We start from the raw sequence: 19,631 nt of genomic DNA on the forward strand, positions 1-19,631 counted from the left end.
AACCCAGCCCATATATCTGTAAGAACACAAGGAGAAACACTCTCATAAACTTAATATGTAAGGAAAAGATGGCGGGAACCTCAAGAGAGGGAAGAGAGACATCTCCTCAAATAGCCAGATGTAAAATAAAGAGCTACTGCAGGGGGGGACGGCGCTGGATCGGAAGAGGAGCAATATGAATAAGTACTGCCTCAGGTAAATGAATGAGGCGATACTTCTCGCTGCAGGAGAATAAGTGTCCAGAGCACGACAAGCATGGATGTTTGGATGACTGTCTGCATTGGAGATAATAACAAAAATAACAATCATCATAACAAAATGTGTCTGCATGGTCTTTTATATAAGCAGGCAGCTCCATTATCTTTTATTTTTTATCAGAAATGTGCCAACAAACAAACCCTATACAGGATGCTTTGCTATACAATTCTCACCCTCTTTGATTGACATTCCTTTGTATGTCATTGTGTTTGAATATTGTAATGGAAGTAGGTCACAGTCTTCTGTTGCCCTACATAATGAGGTGATTGCTCAACCCAACATCAGTCATTTTCAGGGGAGTGTCATTGTTGTTGTCTTAATGTTGTCTTTGTACAGGGATCAAACCCAATGAAAATTGTATTGTATGCTTAGTCCCTTGTTGATTGTGTTTTGCACTCCAACTGTATGTGATGCCAAAACATGATTGTCTTGTCATCTCCTTGTTGTGAAATGTTTTTAAGAAGTTGGACAAGGCACTCAGAGAACCATGGGGTCTTTCAAATTTCTGCTCCATGTGACGGTTCTACAGCTGCATCTGCATGGTTCACCTGTATGTACAATATCTATCAGTACTTTGCAGGATCAGTGAATGCCTCTCCAAAAGTAAAACAGAATTCAGATGGGATACATGAAGTATATGTAAATGTCAATGTCAGCTAAATCTATCCCTGCTGACACTTTCTCTCATCATTTCATCTGTGTCTCATTGTTCTTATCAAATCACTGACCTCCAGATAGCTTCACTCATGTACAGATAAATGGGAATATCAGTAGTGTTCACTTTCACACACAGTTATATTGATGCGGCCTCCTGTGTAATGCACATATCCACAGCCCCTAGCAGGATTGGAAGCACTGAAACTTTGGACACTTTTAGATTTTTGTCAAAACAACTGTAATAACAAAAAAATGAGTTGTGAAGGAGAAGGCATCCAGACACTACAGACAGGGCTATGGCCAGCGTGAGGTCACCGATGTCTGGACCTCGTCAATTATTTCATATGAGAAATAATAATCAGCTTCATAACTGTATAAATCAGGGAGTTAAAACTTGAAGTCTGTCTGGTAGCTGTGTGTGTGTGTGTGTGTGTGTGTGTGTGTGTGTGTGTGTGTGTGTGCTGACGGCTCTGTTAAACAAACAAGCTTCATTCAAATACCGGTTAGATTAAAACAGAAATGAAAGTAACTAGAGGAAATTCCACCTGTAATGGCACCCTGTAACAAAGCAATAATTACGACATACCTCCATTGTCTGGCTAACCTGAGAACGTCACCCTCCAATTTTGGCCTTGTTTCAGCATGTGTTTAACGTGTTCTCTAGCAGGTTGGTTTGCCACAGTGAAACTTCCCGTAATGAAGTCACATGGCGGTAATTATGTTTTCACTGGGTTTACTTCCTTGTACACACACACGCACACGCACACGCACACGCACACACACACACACACACACACAGGCATGCACATGTACACACAGGCATGCACACACACACACACACACACACACATTTTGTGACCCGAAACATTTCATTTATAACAGAAAGAAATCATCACTACACTGTGATGAATGCAGAGTTCTCTAAAGACTTCTATAAGACATTGATTCATTTGATCTTGACCATTGTAGTCTGGCTCTTGGACTTGAACAGAACCAGTTTTGTTATGGACTCATACGTATGTCTCATATGTACTTCGCTTTTGATATGAGCGTCTGCCAAATGACTAAATGCAAATATGAGTTTACAGGTCTTGACCATCCTGGCAGCTTCCTTCATAGAATATTGTTACCGAGCCCTGGACCAAGATTATTCTGAATGTTCACGTTGTAAGTTAACTATAGAATTAATAATTTCATTATTTGTTTTCAATTGTTAGTGCATTCAACACACCATGCGTGTACAGATATAGTGTTTTCTTTAAAAATAATTTCAGAAAGGGCTAAGGGGGGCTGTTGGAGGGAAATCAACCAGACAAGCGATAAAAGAGGTGCGCCAGGGTGGACAATGTTGCACAGAAAGTACCACCAGTAGTTGATTAGATTTAACAAAGGTTTGATTCATTGAGTTTCAAATTCACCTAAAATGCATGTCTATGGATTGATGGAGAAGACTGAGCAATATGAGGCTTCAGCAAGGAAACAGTTTGTAATCAGAAAAGCTTTGTCTTTTCAAAGCAAGGGTTTGAATCAATTTGCAAAAACAGAGATTTATTTTTATTTTTATTTTTTCATTTTGAAAAATCCTTCAAAAATAATCACTGCAAATGAAATTATTAATCCTGCACACCAAAAACAAGAACTAAATGACTTATACAAGCATTTTCACAACAACAATAAAAAACGTTCTATGCAGGAACTGTGGACAATATACAATGGAAAGTTAAATTAGAGCTACATTTTTGTGCTTATTTATTGTGCAATTATTGTTCAAATACTTAATCTGTTTTTAAATAACTTTTGACTGTATAATATTTTTTCAAATTTGATTTGATCTGAAACCAGTTGTACAGCTGCATGGGCTGTACACATATTTATCATACCGATGGGCTTTGCTTTGAGTCATCACCAGTTTCTCCGCTCAACCAGTACCTATATAAAGATTCTAAAGTGGATGTGAGAGGCAGAACATCCTGGGACAGATCAGAGTTTGGGGCACCATGGCTTCCACACTTGTCCTCCTGCTGCAGCTGCTCCTGATCTCACTGGCATCAGCATCTCACTATATGGCGGGCACTTCATCCATCACTGCCAAAGGACGAAACCCTGATGGAACATTTAAGGTGGGATTTTGTAACTTTTAACTAAAAATAAATCCTATTATAAGTCTTATCATTCTTATTATTAATCCCTCAGCTTATGAATTTCTTTGCTCAGAACTGTTCCCTTAAATCAGAATTCCAGATTTATGCACATGAATTATGTAAATGTTTTCCCTTAAGGACTACCAGGCAGGTTTGAAACACTTTTTTTGACATTTCTAAGATTTATTTGAAACAATTATGAAACATTCAGTGTTGATTTCCTGGCAATTTTACAATATTTTGATGCAAATGTTTTATGATATTAAAATGTACTGAGGTCAATCTTTGACTTTGTTCCACAGGTGGAAATTCGCTACAGGGCAACCTTTAGACACCCACATTGTTCATACCATTCCTGGAACTGTTACCTCGGTAACTGTGGCTTTCAGACCACACTTCAAAGAGGCCAAATTGACAGCAGTACCAATCCAACGCCTAACCTTCCATGGTGTGAATCAGAGTCAGTGACAACCAGAAACATACCAACTAACAAACCTTTTGTACTGAAGTGAGTAAATCATAAACTTTTTACGTAATTTCCTAATGTAAGATGGATATATGTCTATCTGTCTGTCTGTCTGTATGTCTGCCGTCCGTCTGTCTATGTAGCAATGTATAGCTTACATGATAATGTGGACAACCGTCATTCTAGCCAACTTATTGATCAACCCAAACATGGTTGTATACATCATATTAATTTTCCTTGAAATAAATAAATCCTGCACAGTATATCAGTGACTTCCATTATTGTCCATAAATATTATACAGATATATCCATAAATACACTTGGTATTATATATATTTGTGCATATCCATAGAGTATTTACTTTGGGATCTTGCATTATGTTGACTGCAAAACGTCAAATCCTTTGGAAATCACGTCCTAAGTTCATGAAGGAAGTCATTATTATGAGCTTGTGTTGGTATACACTGAGTGCCAGTTTGATGCAAGTTACAAAAAAAAAAAATGCAGCTGCCCGCAACAACAATAGTGTAATGTCAGTCACTTGAAGTCGCTTCCACAATGGCCGTTCAAAGCAATTACAGTTACAGAATGGGTTATTTAGCGTCATCTAGTGGAGGCTGAGTGGTAGTGTTTTCAGCAGCAGTGTCAAATGTGTTTGTTTGCCATAACTGATGCCACTCTCAGTGTAAGTGTATTGATGCCATTTCACTGTTCTGTGCATCTGGCTGATATGACAGCTGCCTAGCTGTCATAGAGGAATTAAGAGTGTATATATAGAAAGATATAAATATATGTGAAGTGGCAAAACTTAACCGAGAATCTTCGTTTGCCACTCTTGCAAGACGTTAAGTTTCTGACTCGTGTTATCTGTAGCTGATATCTGAATTGCCAAAATAATGAGACGGATTCATAATAATGTAGATTTAGAATCAAAAAGGCAATTTATTCCACAAGATGGTCAAAAACAATAAAAAAAAGACGTCTCCACATGGGGTCCTATCAGCTATCTGTAACTTGCTTAAACTAAATTATAATGCATGAATATAGAGATAAGGGTACTTCTACAGAAAATGGTCAGAAAACTGTTGCTCAACTGCTCCACTGAATCTGAACCAGAACCTTTTCCTTATAGACGCACATGCGCACAAACAAAAACTCCTCTAATTACTCCTATAGCAGGACAGCTAGTGGAGCACAGATAAACAATCTTAGATGAATCAACACTGGAAATACCATTGATAACTTAATAACAACATTCTACAATGACATAACCGAAAAAAAAGATTGAACTGTTTTCAATTAAACATATTGCTGATGAGGCACAATATACAACATAAACTTTGTGTTTGTGTACTTTTGGCTTCAACAATATGTATGTGGAAAGAGTGGCAGCCGTGAAATGCTCAGCCAGTGTAATGTTTTGTTGTCCTAATTCAAAAGTAAGTATTGTAGTAATGATGTAAATGTTGTTGTATTCACATAGGGCAAGTAACTGTTGCTGGATTAGTACAAATCACTACATTGGCTCTTGGAAGCTTCTGACCTCTGTGGATTTGGGAACAAGGTCTGACACTAAAGGACCAAACAAATCCCCAGATGTTGCCATTCTACCTTTGCTACGGTAGGTATCCTTCAGTTGTGTGTAGCATACAGCTCACCTCAAATTAACACTGTATAATGTTGCACACTGTGCAGAACTTAATTTAACGAGCAGTGTGTTTAAAACGAACTTTGTACACTTGTAGTAAAATAACAAAGCAGAAAATGACATTTTATTAATTTTTGACTGCTGTATAGACCAAAATGTCTCAGACAAGGTATGGTTTTAGAGAAGTGAAAGAGGAAGTTGGAAAGGATGAGAGGGAAAGACACAAGTGTGTGCTGTTTACAATGCTGCATCATCCCAAACCATTTGCCCAAACGACCCTGCACTACACACTTAGGCCCTGTGATAGTGCAAAGAGGTTGAGAGGAAGGAAGGAAGGAAAGAAGGGAGGAAGGAAAGAAGGAAGGAATCCTTTTAAGGAGCCATGGCAAATTATGATAAAAGCATGTGTGGTTTATGTTGTGTTCTCCATCATGGCACTTCACGTTTCCATTTGTTGGTTTTTAAGTGAAGCACAAGCATGACACTAACTTATCTCATTCTACACACTCAGACTCCCCCAGAACTGCCATCGATCATACAGGCTGATGTCCCATGATCCGGATGGTGATCAAGTTCGGTGTAGATATGGTTCTGCCTCACAGCATGAGTGTGTGCGTTGCAGCCAACATGGAGGCTTCACCTTAGATCAGGTTTGCTGAAAAATCAGTTTCTTAATATCTTGTATAACTGCTAGTTTGGCTTTTTGGGTCACCTAACTGACATATCTTTACATTGTTAGAGTTCTTGCACATTGAGCTATCAGAATGCACCACAAGGCTATTATGGACATGAGATGGTTGTGGAGGACTTCCCTCAAGAGCCCATCACACTGACCTACACGGATGGATCCATATCCCGCAGAGCTCCACTGACCACCACCACCACCACAACTACAGCCCCGATCACCACCACCACAGCTCCGACCACCACCACCACAGCTCAGACCACCACCACCACAGCTCCCACCACCACCACCACCACAGCTCCCACCACCACCACCACCACAGCTCAGACCACCACCACCACAGCTCCCACCACCACCACAGCTCCCACCACCACCACCACAGCTTCTCCATCTTGGCGGAGGAAGCGCCAAGCCACCACCACAAACCCTTGGTGGTGGACCACCACCACCACAGTTCCGACCACCACCACCACAGCTCCCACCACCACCACAGCTCCCACCACCACCACCACCACAGCTCCCACCACCACCACCACAGCTCCGACCACCACCACCACCACAGCTCCCACCACCACCACCACAGCTCCCACCACCACCACCACCACAGCTCCCACCACCACCACCACCACCACAGCTCCGACCACCACCACCACCACAGCTCCCACCACCACCACCACAGCTCCCACCACCACCACCACAGCTCCGACCACCACCACCACAGCTCCGACCACCACCACCACCACCACAGCTCCAACCACCACCACCACCCAAGCCTGGACCACCACCACCACAGCTCCGACCACCACCACCACCACAGCCTCGACCACCACCACCACCACAGCTCCGACCACCACCACCACCACAGCTCCCACCACCACCACCACAGCTCCCACCACCACCACCACAGCTCCGACCACCACCACCACCACCACACCACCGACCACCACCACCACCACAGCTCCGACCACCACCACCACCACCACCACCACCACAGCTCCCACCACCACCACCACCACCCCGACCAGACCTCCTTATTCAGTCATTCCACTCAGTAAATTACCTTTGCAGTTTACTTTTCTTGGTAAGTTATATCATGTGTTTGCTCTGTACAATATGATTGCTTATGTAAATCATTAACCGTTTACAGTGTTGCATTGCTACAGTTTCTGTCACAGTACCTAGAAATACAAATTGTGCTTGGGCACTAATTTCAATCTTTATTTGTACTCCAGTGGATCTACCTGTTTCATCATGTTTGGACGGAGACTTCATACCAAAGTTACTAAGTCCAACACCCACACATGGACAAGTCTTCCAAGCTCAGGTCAACAGAGAGGTGCAGATCAGAGTCAAGGCACGAGCACAATATGCAACGTAAGGACAACTGCATTAACAGACAAGCCTTTTGAAAGCAAAGCATTATCATCATAGCAAGATCTATTATTAATGACAATTAATTTTGTAGTATATTTGTTATGTTTCACCCAGGCTATCTGGAATTATCATGAGTGGGCCACTGAATATCAGCAAGCACAGGACCACGCATGATGAGTTTGTCATTAAATGGACACCTGCTCAGGATGATGGTGGAAATGACTACCCAATATGCTTTGCTGTTGAATCACAAAATGGGTGAGCCTTCACTTCCTTTCTTTATAACTTACAACTAAAACTTGCTTTATTGTATGTGTGCAAAAAACATTATTTGAATCTTTCCACATGTGCAGGACCACTTCACCTTAGACAAGCCAACTTATTCTTGCCTGTACTGTTCCACAGTATCCCCACTATAAATTACTTTTTATATTTGCACATTTCTAAGCAGAGTTGGAATAAGTTGGAAAATTCTAATGCTAATGTAAAGTAGTAAAATCAAATCACAAACTAATCAAACTTACAGTTCGTCTTGATTACATGGATCTTAAGGCTAGAATTTAATGTAGGTTATCCTAAAAAAAAGATTTTTGTTGATGGACTTAAACTCAAATGTTATAAATTTGTCCTATTATTGCATTTCAGGTCTCGTGTCTATCAGTCTGAGATGCGCTGTGTTTTGGTGAAGGTTGGGCCATGCGCAGGTGAGTCTCACTGGTATTTTAGTGTGGATGGCAACATATTTCACTGTATTGTTATGAATAAAATAAGTATATCACATGCCAAATGTTATGCTACAGATATTAAATGAGCATCAGACATTGTTATGGGTCAGGAATCAGGATCAGGTGTGTGCAGCTGGGGAGAGGCATCTGACTGATAAGTAGAAGAGTGGCATGTGACTGGCACAAGAGGGAAACAGGGAACAATGGGAAAACACGCCCACTCACAGACAAACAAGGAGGAAGGAGCAAACTGAAAAAACAAGGATGATCATAAACATAGAGACAGGAATCAAATAAATGTTCTGTTTCTGTAGGTTCCCAAAAAGACTCAGATCAGATCCCCCAACAATTCACCATTTACAGTCATGTGGAATAGTCCTGAAATGCATTATGAGATAGAACATTTTCTATTTCCTTTTATGCTAAAATCAATTGATATCAACTGAGGTATCACAGCAGACCCTGACACTTACCTGACATGCAGTGTGGCTACAAATAACAATTCTTCATTCTCTGCCTCAGTGAAAACCAATGTGATCTGCCATGAGTCCTCAATGACAGTGGAGATTGACAAATCAACATTTATTGGACTCCACGAGGATCAACTGCGCCTCAATGACCCCAGCAACACAATCTGCAGCATCCAGACGCATTCCAACAGCACTCATGTTGTAGCTGTCGTCCCCCTTAATGCATGTGGCACTGAAATTGAGGTAAAGTAGAGGAATTGGTTTCATTATCCTCATGAAATAAGGCAGTTGATTAATAAGTTCTGAGATGAGAAGGTCTTGCAATGAAATTCAGTGAAATGACACTATCATCAAAGTCAACATGGGTTACTGTAAAATCATTCTCATGTTTTGGAAGAGGTCTGAATCTGAAAAAAGAGAAGAGCAGTTGAACAGGATGAATAAGTCCAAAGCAACATCCATGGTCATAACTGCTGTGCATCGTTTGTCCATTTAGTGCAACCTACAGAGGTCGGGCACCTCTAGAACGTATAACTTATGATCAGCCAGTTCAAATAAGACAAATTAATACTTCAGCTAAATATATTACAGCCAATGCTTTCATTATTATGTGTAGAGTTCATGACTTCTCTATCCGTACAAATGTTCCTGTCAGTAATAGGATGAGTTGATGGTATTGGTTTGTTTTCTGTAGGGTTTCAATGAGACATTTCAGGACTGAATATTTCACTTTTCCACTGCAGGAAGATGAAGAAAACCTGATTTTCAAGAATGAAATCACCACCTTTGATGTTTTGAGTGATGTCATCACCAAGAAACACCTGCTGGAAGTGGAGTTCTACTGCCAGTACCCCAAACGGGAAAATGTGACACTGGGCTTCACAGCACACAGGGAAAATTGCACAGTGTGGGACAAGGGCTTCGGCACATTCACCTACGAGTTTGAGTTTTACCCCAACCCTCAATTTAATACGAGGGTTGATCCAAACTCGTACCCTCTTGTATATGACCTAGGGACTGACATTTTCATGCAGATACAGGCCACATCTTCACTCAACAACACAGAGCTGTTTGTGGAGTCCTGCAGGGCTTCACCATATGACAACCCAAACTACTGGCAAACCTACTCCATCATTGAAAATGGGTATGTCTAAGTACACCTCCAAGCGCAGACTTTTAACTGACACCCTTATTCAAGGATATGAAATGGTCATGAACTTATTTCAAATGAAATGCTTCAGTTATTTTATGTCTTCAGCACACATCCTGTGATGCATGTTATTCATATGAGACAGTAAACTTCAAATAATTAATGTTCTGTTTCTTGTCTCTCCCCACCGCCACACCCTTTGTCTAGGTGTACAGTTGACCCATCTGTAAATATCTATGCCCCTGCACACCAGAAACAATTCCGATTCAGCATGGAGGCCTTCAAGTTCATCGGACTGCATGACCAGGTGAAGACTGGACACATTTAGACCAGGACAGGTTACTTTAAACTAAAGGGCCTGTGTCAGACAGCTCTTATTACATGCTTAGTTGAATACATGCATATGGAGTTTTAGTATTAACATTTTAATTAAGTATTAAAATGAGTAGGCCTGACTTGTTAGAACAACCTGATGTAGAGAATGAAAAGAAAGATTAGGTGCAAGGTTTTGTAGAAAAGCATATGACAACATACAGAAGAAAAGGGAGGAACTTTGTTTGCTGATGACAGGGTGTTGTGTTATTTTAAGGTGTACATCAGCTGTTCAGTCCTGGTGTGTGAAGCAGGGAACCCCCAGAGTCGGTGCTCCAGGGGATGCATGAACTCCACAACGCAGCATAGTGTTGGGAAGAGAGAGGCTGTCATTCAGTCTACCACGCACTTTATTTCCCAGGGTCCTCTGCGTCTGAGAAGATCAATAGACAGTACAGAACGCATGGGAAGTGCAGGTAATACTGGAGTTGAAAGATTTATCCTGTGTATTTTGAAATGAAAACAAAAACTACATTTTAAAGTGTAATTGCTTTGCTTTGACTCTGATTGGACTCTCAGACCCCTGATGAAACCATTTTAATTTGTCTTTGTCTCTTCTCTAGCAACCAACCTGAATCTGAACCTGGTGTTCATCGCTGGATGCCTTCTGGCAACTGTTGGCATGGTCTGTGCTGTGGCCATGTACAAAGTCAAAATGTCAAAGGTCAAATATCAACCATTGCCAACCTCTGAAAGTTAAGGCATTTGTGTGTGTGCAGAATATCACCTTTGATCCCTAATACAGTTTTTCCAAGGATCTTAAGTGGACTATTTATGGTTAGGGTTAGGGTTGACTATTTAGCAATGTGACTGTATAACATCCTGAGAAATTGTTGAATATCTTAGAGCCGAAATATGTAGTGAGGAACCTGTATTCGAGTTCCACTGAAACATATTTTAAGCTGCACTGGACGGATGATCAAAGACGTCTGCAATTGCTGACAGCTTATTTGTTTGCTGTGTTTATCTTCTTGCTTCAGAGACTTTCCTAAAGTGCATGGGATTCTGGTTCTTACTCATTCTATGATTAGGTCTATTCATATACAATATGGAAACAAGCATTTGTTTGTCTTATCTTACCTGATCAAACTTATTCACACATCAAGCAATCATCAATACTTTGTCAAAATCAACAATAATGATAATAATTGAATGACAAAGCATTCACAAAATGGATCAATAAAAAAAACACAAACAAGCTCTTACATGAATGTTTTCTCCCTTTGTCCACCTTAACCCTTTACACACAGCGAAAACAAGAAAGTGAGGAAAGAAGAGAGAAAAAAATTACATTTCAGAAAATCTCCCTTTCATAACCTTGAAGGTAGTGGTGTATCAAACTGTATAGAGTCAAGTTCGAGCCAAATTGAGCTACTGTAGGGGGACGCGGCGCATGATCGGAAGAGGAGCGGTATGATTAAGTACCGCCTCAGGTAAATGAATGAGCTGATACTTCTTCGTCTCACTGCAGGAGAATGAGCGTCCAGACAGACAGCAGTGAAACTTTGCACCCTTTGGGATTGTCAAAAAAAGTGTTATCACAAAAAATGGTTGTGAAGGAGAAGGAGAAGGTACCAGACGCTACAGACAGGGCCATGGGCAGATATGAGGTCACAGAGGTCAGGACCTGGTCAATTGTTTCCCCTCACCACCCAAACAGCGAAGCGGGGAGATCCCCAGTGATCACACGATGAGCGAGCTGGTCGCGGGCTTTGAAATTAGCGATCTTCCGGTCTGTCTGTGGGCTGGATCACCGGATCGGCTCGCGGACTAATTAAGTGAAGTTGGATCATTTCCCACGGCACACCTGACGATCTCTCACGGCCCACTAGTGTGCAGCCGCACACCAGTTGAAAAACACTGTGGTAGACAATGTGTTAAAGTAACCGGACCAGTAGTTGTTGCAGCTTGGGGCAGAGAAAAAACATGTGGCTTCGGTTACAGTGAGGCTTCGAACATCTATTACATTTGTCCTCTACGTCTGTGAATATTTTGGCCAATCTGGATTTAGGAAATGGACCCTGTGGACAACCTTAAACTGGATGAGAGTGAGACGAGCACAGGACGAGACCGTATGTATATTGCGTATGACTTCGTCCAACCAATCTATGTCTAGGTGGAGTTCAAGCTCAGTCTCCCAGGAAGCCACTGTTTTAGAATTAGATAGGTCCCGGAGGTTCAGAATACGTCGATAAATACCAGAGATGGTCCCACTTAGTGGTCTCTTGAACGTTATCAGGTTAGTTGAGGGGGAGGGGAAGGGGAGTTTTGGGAATTGCTGCAGGCAAAGTGTCTGATTTGGAAGTACTTAAATAACTGGTTATCAGGTAGTGTCTATTGAGTTGACAGATTGGAGAATCTGTTAAAAGTGCCATCGGAGTACAGGGCAAGGGAACAATGTAGGCCTTTGTGGTGCCATGTTGAGAAGGAAGTGAAATTTCCTGTAACCACATCCCATGCTATGAATGCTATGTTTTTTCCTGGGTTATCTTCCTTGTGCAGACACAAACGCACACACACACACACACACACACACACACACACAGTCATGCACATGACCACACAAGCATGCACACACGCACACACATTTTGAAACATTTAATTTCTAACTTGCTGCAATTAGTGTGTTTTAAAAGCCAAATAATGAATGCACAGTAAATTCTCTAAAGACATTTGATCTTGACTATTGTAGTCTGGCTCTTTGACTTGAACAGAACCATTTTTTAGGGAGTTCATATGTCTCATATGTAATCTGCTTTTGATAAAAGCGTCTGCCAAATGTGAGTTTAGAGGTCTTGACTGTCCTGGTAACTGGTAAAATTGTTCTCGAGCCCTGGACCGTGATTATTCTGAATGTTCACGTTATAAGTAAACAGAATTAAAATGAAATCATACAGATATAGTGTCTTCTTTAAAAATAATGTCAGAAAGTGCTAAAGGGAGGACTGTTCGAGGGAATCAACCAGACAAGTGACAACACAACAGTGCTTATTGTGCTTATTTATTGTGCAATTATTGTTCAAATACTTAATCTGTTTTTAAATAACTTTTCACCGTGGATCATTTTTTCAAATTGTATTTGATCTGAAACCAGTTTTACAGCTGCATGGTCTGAAACACATAGTGATCATACCGATAAACTTTGTTTTGAGTCATCACCAGTTTCTCCGCTCAACCATTACCTACATAAAGATTTGAAAGTGGATGTGAGAGGCAGAACATCCTGGGACAGATCAGAGTTTGGTGCACCATGGCTTCCACAATTGTCCTCCTGCTGCAGCTGCTCCTGATCTCACTGCCATCAGCAGCACACTATATTGGGGGCACTTCATCCATCACTGCCAAAGGACGAAACACTGATGGAACATTTAAAGTGAGATTTTGTAATTTTTATATCAACTAAATCCTATTATTATTCTTATCATTCTTATTATTAATCCCTCAGTTTATGAGTTTGTTTGCTCAGAACTGTTCCCTTAAATCAGAATTCTTGATTTATGCACATGAATTATGTAAATGTTTTCCCTTTAAAACTACCAGGCAGGTTCAAACCACGTTTTTTGACATTTAAGATTTATATGAAACAATTATGAAACATTCAGTGTTGATTTCCTGGCAATTTTACAATATTTTGTCGAAATGTTTTATGATATTAAAATGTACTGAGCTCCGACCACCACCACCACCACACCACCGACCACCACCACCCCGACCAGACCTCCTTATTCAGTCATTCCACTCAGTAAATCACTTTACAGTTTACTTTTCTTGGTAAGTTATATCATGTGTTTGCTCTGTACAATATGATTGCTTATGTAAATCATTAACTGTTTACAGTGTTGCATTGCTACAGATTCTGTCACAGTACCCAGAAATACAAATTGTGCTTGGGCACTAATTTCAATCTTTATTTGTACTCCAGTGGATCTACCTGTTTCATCTTGTTTGGACGGAGACTTCATGCCAAAGTTACTAAGTCCAACACCCACACATGGACAAGTCTTCCAAGCTCAGGTCAACAGAGAGGTGCAGATCAGAGTCAAGGCACGAGCACAATATGCAACGTAAGGACAACTGCATTAACAGACAAGCCTTTTGAAAGCAAAGCATTATCATCATAGCAAGATCTATTATTAATGACAATTAATTTTGTAGTATATTTGTTATGTTTCACCCAGGCTATCTGGAATTATCATGAGTGGGCCACTGAATATCAGCAAGCACAGGACCACGCAGGATGAGTTTGTCATTAAATGGACACCTGCTCAGGATGATGCTGGAAATGACTACCCAATATGCTTTGCTGTTGAATCACAAAATGGGTGAGCATTCACTTCCTTTCTTTATAACTTACAACTAAAACTTGCTTTATTGTATGTGCGCAAAAAACATTATTTGAATCTTTCCACATGTGCAGGACCACTTCACCTTAGACAACCCAACTTATTCTTGCCTGTACTGTTCCACAGTATCCCCACTATAAATTACTTTTTATATTTGCACATTTCTAAGCAGAGTTGGAATAAGTTGGAAAATTCTAATGCTAATGTAAAGTAGTAAAATCAAATCACAAACTAATCAAACTTACAGTTCGTCTTGATTACATGGATCTTAAGGCTAGAATTTAATGTAGGTTATCCTAAAAAAAAGATTTTTGTTGATGGACTTAAACTCAAATGTTATAAATTTGTCCTATTATTGCATTTCAGGAATCGTTTCTATCACTCTGAGATGCGCTGTGTTTTGGTGAAGGTTGGGCCATGCGCAGGTGAGTCTCACTGGTATTTTAGTGTGGATGGCAACATATTTCACTGTATTGTTATGAATAAAATAAGTATATCACATGCCAAATGTTATGCTACAGTTACAGATATTAAATGAGCATCAGACATTGTTATGGGTCAGGAATCAGGATCAGATGTGTGCAGCTGGGGAGAGGCATCTGACTGATAAGTAGAAGAGTGGCATGTGACTGGCACAAGAGGGAAACAGGGAACAATGGGAAAACATGCCCACTCACAGACAAACAAGGAGGAAGGAGCAAACTGAAAAAACAAGGATGATCATAAACACAGAGACAGGAATCAAATAAAAGTTCTGTTTCTGTAGGTTCCCAAAAAGACTCAGATCAGATCCCCCAACAATTCACCATTTACAGTCATGTGGAATAGTCCTGAAATGCATTATGCGATAGAACATTTTCTATTTCCTTTTATGCTAAAATCAATTGATATCAACTGAGGTATCATAGCAGACCCTGACACGCACCTGACATGCAGTGTGGCTACAGATAACAAAATGGCACATTCCCAATTATTCTTCATTCTCTGCCTCAGTGAAAACCAATGTAATCTGCCATGAGTCCTCAATGACAGTGGAGATTGACAAATCAACATTTTTTGGACTCCACGAGGATCAACTGCGCCTCAATGACCCCAGCAACACAATCTGCAGCATCCAGAGACATTCCAACAGCACTCATGTAATAGCAGTCATCCCCCTTAATGCATGTGGCACTGAAATTGAGGTAAAGTAGAGGAATTGGTTTCATTATCCTCATGAAATAAGGCAGTTGATTAATAAGTTCTGAGATGAGCACAGCAAGGTTTTGCAATGAAATTCAGTGAAATGACACTATCATCAAAGTCAACATGGGTTACTGTAAAATCATTTTCATGTTTTGGAAGAGGTCTGAATCTGAAAAAAGAGAAGAGCAGTTGAACAGGATGAATAAGTCCAAAGCAACATCCATGGTCATAACTGCTGTGCATCGTTTGTCCATTTAGTGCAACCTACAGAGGTCGGGCACCTCTAGAACGTGTAACTTATGATCAGTCAGTTCAAATGAGACAAAATCATACTTCAACTAAATATATTACAGCCAATGCTTTCATTATTATGTGTAGAGTTCATGACTTCTCTATCCGTACAAATGTTCCTGTCAGTAATAGGATGAGTTGCTGGTATTGGTTTGTTTTCTGTAGGGTTTCAATGAGACATTTCAGGACTGAATATTTCACTTTTCCACTGCAGGAAGATGAAGAAAACCTGATTTTCAAGAATGAAATCACCACCTTTGATGTTTTGAGAGATGTCATCACCAGGAAACACCTGCTGGAAGTGGAGTTCTACTGCCAGTACCCCAAACGAGAAAATGTGACACTGGGCTTCACAGCACACAGGGAAAATTGCACAGTGTGGGACAAGGGCTTCGGCACATTCACCTACGAGTTTGAGTTTTACCCCAACCCTCAATTTAATACGAGGGTTGATCCAAACTCGTACCCTCTTGTATATGACCTAGGGACTGACATTTTCATGCAGATACAGGCCACATCTTCACTCAACAACACAGAGCTGTTTGTGGAGTCCTGCAGGGCTTCACCATATGACAACCCAAACTACTGGCAAACCTACTCCATCATTGAAAATGGGTATGTCTAAGTACACCTCCAAGCGCAGACTTTTAACTGACACCCTTATTCAAGGATATGAAATGGTCATGAACTTATTTCAAATGAAATGCTTCAGTTATTTTATGTCTTCAGCACACATCCTGTGATGCATGTTATTCATATGAGACAGTAAACTTCAAATAATTAATGTTCTGTTTCTTGTCTCTCCCCACCGCCACACCCTTTGTCTAGGTGTACAGTTGGCCCATCTGTAAATATCTATGCCCCTGCACACCAGAAACAATTCCGATTCAGCATGGAGGCCTTCAAGTTCATCGGACTGCATGACCAGGTGAAGACTGGACAAATTTAGACCAGGACAGGTTACTTTAAACTAAAGGGCCTGTGTCAGACAGCTCTTATTACATGCTTAATTGAATACATGCATATGGAGTTTTAGTATTAACATTTTAATTAAGTATTAAAATGAGTAGGCTTGACTTGTTAGAACAACCTGATGTAGAGAATGAAAAGAAAGATTAGGTGGAAGGTTTTGTAGAAAAGCATATGAGAACATGCAGATGAAAATGGAGGAACTTTGTTTGCTGATGACAGGTTGTTGTGTTATTTTAAGGTGTACATCAGCTGTTCAGTCCTGGTGTGTGAAGCAGGGAACCCCCAGAGTCGGTGCTCCAGGGGATGCATGAACTCCACAACGCAGCATAGTGTTGGGAAGAGAGAGGCTGTCATTCAGTCTACCACGCACTTTATTTCCCAGGGTCCTCTGCGTCTGAGAAGATCAATAGACAGTACAGAACGCATGGGAAGTGCAGGTAATACTGGAGTTGAAAGTTTTATCCTGTGTATTTTGAAATGAAAACAAAAACTACATTTTAAAGTGTAATTGCTTTGCTTTGACTCTGATTGGACTCTCAGACCCCTGATGAAACCATTCTAATTTGTCTTTGTCTCTTCTCTAGCAACCAACCTGAATCTGAACCTGGTGTTCATCGCTGGATGCCTTCTGGCAACTGTTGGCATGGTCTGTGCTGTGGCCATGTACAAAGTCAAAATGTCAAAGGTCAAATATCAACAATTGCCAACCTCTGAAAGTTAAGAGCTTCGTGTGTGTGCAGAATATCACCTTTGATCCCTAATACAGTTTTTCCAAGGATCTTAAGTGGACTATTTATGGTTAGGGTTAGGGATGACTATTTAGCAATGTGACTGTATAACATCCTGAGAAATTGTTGAATATCTTAGAGCCGAAATATGTAGTGAGGAACCTGTATTCGAGTTCCACTGAAACATATTTTAAGCTGCACTGGACGGATGATCAAAGACGTCTGCAATTGCTGACAGCTTATTTGTTTGCTGTGTTTATCTTCTTGCTTCAGAGACTTTCCTAAAGTGCATGGGATTCTGGTTCTTACTCATTCTATGATTAGGTCTATTCAAATACAATATGGAAACAAGCATTTGTTTGTCTTATCTTACCTGATCAAACTTATTCACACATCAAGCAATCATCAACACTTTGTCAAAATCAACAATAATGATAATAATTGAATGACAAAGCATTCACAAAATGGATCAATAAAAAAAACACAAACAAGCTCTTACATGAATGTTTTCTCCCTTTGTCCACCTTAACCCTTTACACACAGCGAAAACAAGAAAGTGAGGAAAGAAGAGAGAAAAAAATTACATTTCAGAAAATCTCCCTTTCATAACCTTGAAGGTAGTGGTGTATCAAACTGTATAGAGTCAAGTTCGAGCCAAATTGAGCTACTGTAGGGGGACGCGGCGCATGATCGGAAGAGGAGCGGTATGATTAAGTACCGCCTCAGGTAAATGAATGAGCTGATACTTCTTCGTCTCACTGCAGGAGAATGAGCGTCCAGACAGACAGCAGTGAAACTTTGCACCCTTTGGGATTGTCAAAAAAAGTGTTATCACAAAAAATGGTTGTGAAGGAGAAGGAGAAGGTACCAGACGCTACAGACAGGGCCATGGGCAGATATGAGGTCACAGAGGTCAGGACCTGGTCAATTGTTTCCCCTCACCACCCAAACAGCGAAGCGGGGAGATCCCCAGTGATCACACGATGAGCGAGCTGGTCGCGGGCTTTGAAATTAGCGATCTTCCGGTCTGTCTGTGGGCTGGATCACCGGATCGGCTCGCGGACTAATTAAGTGAAGTTGGATCATTTCCCACGGCACACCTGACGATCTCTCACGGCCCACTAGTGTGCAGCCGCACACCAGTTGAAAAACACTGTGGTAGACAATGTGTTAAAGTAACCGGACCAGTAGTTGTTGCAGCTTGGGGCAGAAAAACATGTTGCTTCGGTTACAGTGAGGCTTCGAAAATCTATTACATTTGTCCTCTACGTCTGTGAATATTTTGGCCAATCTGGATTTAGGAAATGGACCCTGTGGACAACCTTAAACTGGATGAGAGTGAGACGAGCACAGGACGAGACCGTATGTATATTGCGTATGACTTCGTCCAACCAATCTATGTCTAGGTGGAGTTCAAGCTCAGTCTCCCAGGAAGCCACTGTTTTAGAATTAGATAGGTCCCGGAGGTTCAGAATACGTCGATAAATATCAGAGATGGTCCCACTTAGTGGTCTCTTGAACGTTATCAGGTTAGTTGAGGGGGAGGGGAAGGGGAGTTTTGGGAATTGCTGCAGGCAAAGTGTCTGATTTGGAAGTACTTAAATAACTGGTTATCAGGTAGTGTCTATTGAGTTGACAGATTGGAGAATCTGTTAAAAGTGCCATCGGAGTACAGGGCAAGGGAACAATGTAGGCCTTTGTGGTGCCATGTTGAGAAGGAAGTGAAATTTCCTGTAACCACATCCCATGCTATGAATGCTATCTTTTTACTGGGTTATCTTCCTTGTGCAGACACAAACGCACACACACACACACACACACACACACACACACAGTCATGCACATGACCACACAAGCATGCACACACGCACACACATTTTGAAACATTTAATTTCTAACTTGCTGCAATTAGTGTGTTTTAAAAGCCAAATAATGAATGCACAGTAAATTCTCTAAAGACATTTGATCTTGACTATTGTAGTCTGGCTCTTTGACTTGAACAGAACCATTTTTTAGGGAGTTCATATGTCTCATATGTACTCTGCTTTTGATAAAAGCGTCTGCCAAATGTGAGTTTAGAGGTCTTGACTGTCCTGGTAACTGGTAAAATTGTTCTCGAGCCCTGGACCGTGATTATTCTGAATGTTCACGTTATAAGTAAACAGA

At 41.0% G+C, this 19,631-nt stretch overlaps 1 protein-coding gene across 3 annotated transcripts; it reads left to right on the forward strand.

Moving 5' to 3' along the window:
• Positions 1-2,857: 2,857 nt before the first annotated feature.
• On the forward strand, positions 2,858-17,805 carry LOC143004663 (uncharacterized). 3 transcript variants are annotated; one of them, XM_076155754.1, is made up of 14 exons: positions 2,858-3,035; positions 3,359-3,564; positions 5,006-5,143; positions 5,682-5,820; positions 5,910-6,073; positions 6,224-6,936; positions 7,088-7,229; positions 7,344-7,487; positions 7,875-7,933; positions 8,477-8,667; positions 9,168-9,568; positions 9,782-9,881; positions 10,164-10,362; positions 10,510-11,000. In XM_076155754.1, exons 1-14 carry the CDS (start codon positions 2,913-2,915, stop codon positions 10,644-10,646), a joined length of 2,856 nt encoding a protein of 951 aa, XP_076011869.1. In that variant the 5' UTR covers positions 2,858-2,912; the 3' UTR covers positions 10,647-11,000. The 3 variants fall into 3 exon arrangements, with proteins under 3 accessions (XP_076011869.1, XP_076011868.1, XP_076011867.1); XM_076155753.1 differs by lacking the exons at positions 7,088-7,229; positions 7,344-7,487; positions 7,875-7,933; ... (3 more) ...; positions 10,164-10,362; positions 10,510-11,000 and adding exons at positions 13,869-14,010; positions 14,125-14,268; positions 14,656-14,714; ... (3 more) ...; positions 16,976-17,174; positions 17,322-17,805 and having other exon boundaries at positions 5,910-6,936; XM_076155752.1 differs by having other exon boundaries at positions 5,910-6,936.
• The last annotated feature ends 1,826 nt before the right edge of the window (positions 17,806-19,631 follow it).

This window comes from Genypterus blacodes, unplaced genomic scaffold (genome assembly GCF_046128005.1).
Source record: "Genypterus blacodes isolate CSIRO-AG114 ecotype Tasmania unplaced genomic scaffold, CSIRO-AGI_Gbla_v1 ptg000067l_1, whole genome shotgun sequence".
Lineage (NCBI taxonomy): Eukaryota > Metazoa > Chordata > Actinopteri > Ophidiiformes > Ophidiidae > Genypterus > Genypterus blacodes.

What these genes read in the sequence shown, in the direction of transcription:
- LOC143004663 (XM_076155753.1), top strand. Translation starts at nt 2,913, where the DNA reads ATGGCTTCCACACTTGTCCTCCTGCTGCAGCTGCTCCTGATCTCACTG. An exon ending in TACTCCATCATTGAAAATGG is followed by an intron (nt 16,381 to 16,593) that starts GTATGTCTAAGT and finishes CCCTTTGTCTAG; the next exon opens with GTGTACAGTTGGCCCATCTG. An exon ending in TCATCGGACTGCATGACCAG is followed by an intron (nt 16,694 to 16,975) that starts GTGAAGACTGGA and finishes TGTTATTTTAAG; the next exon opens with GTGTACATCAGCTGTTCAGT.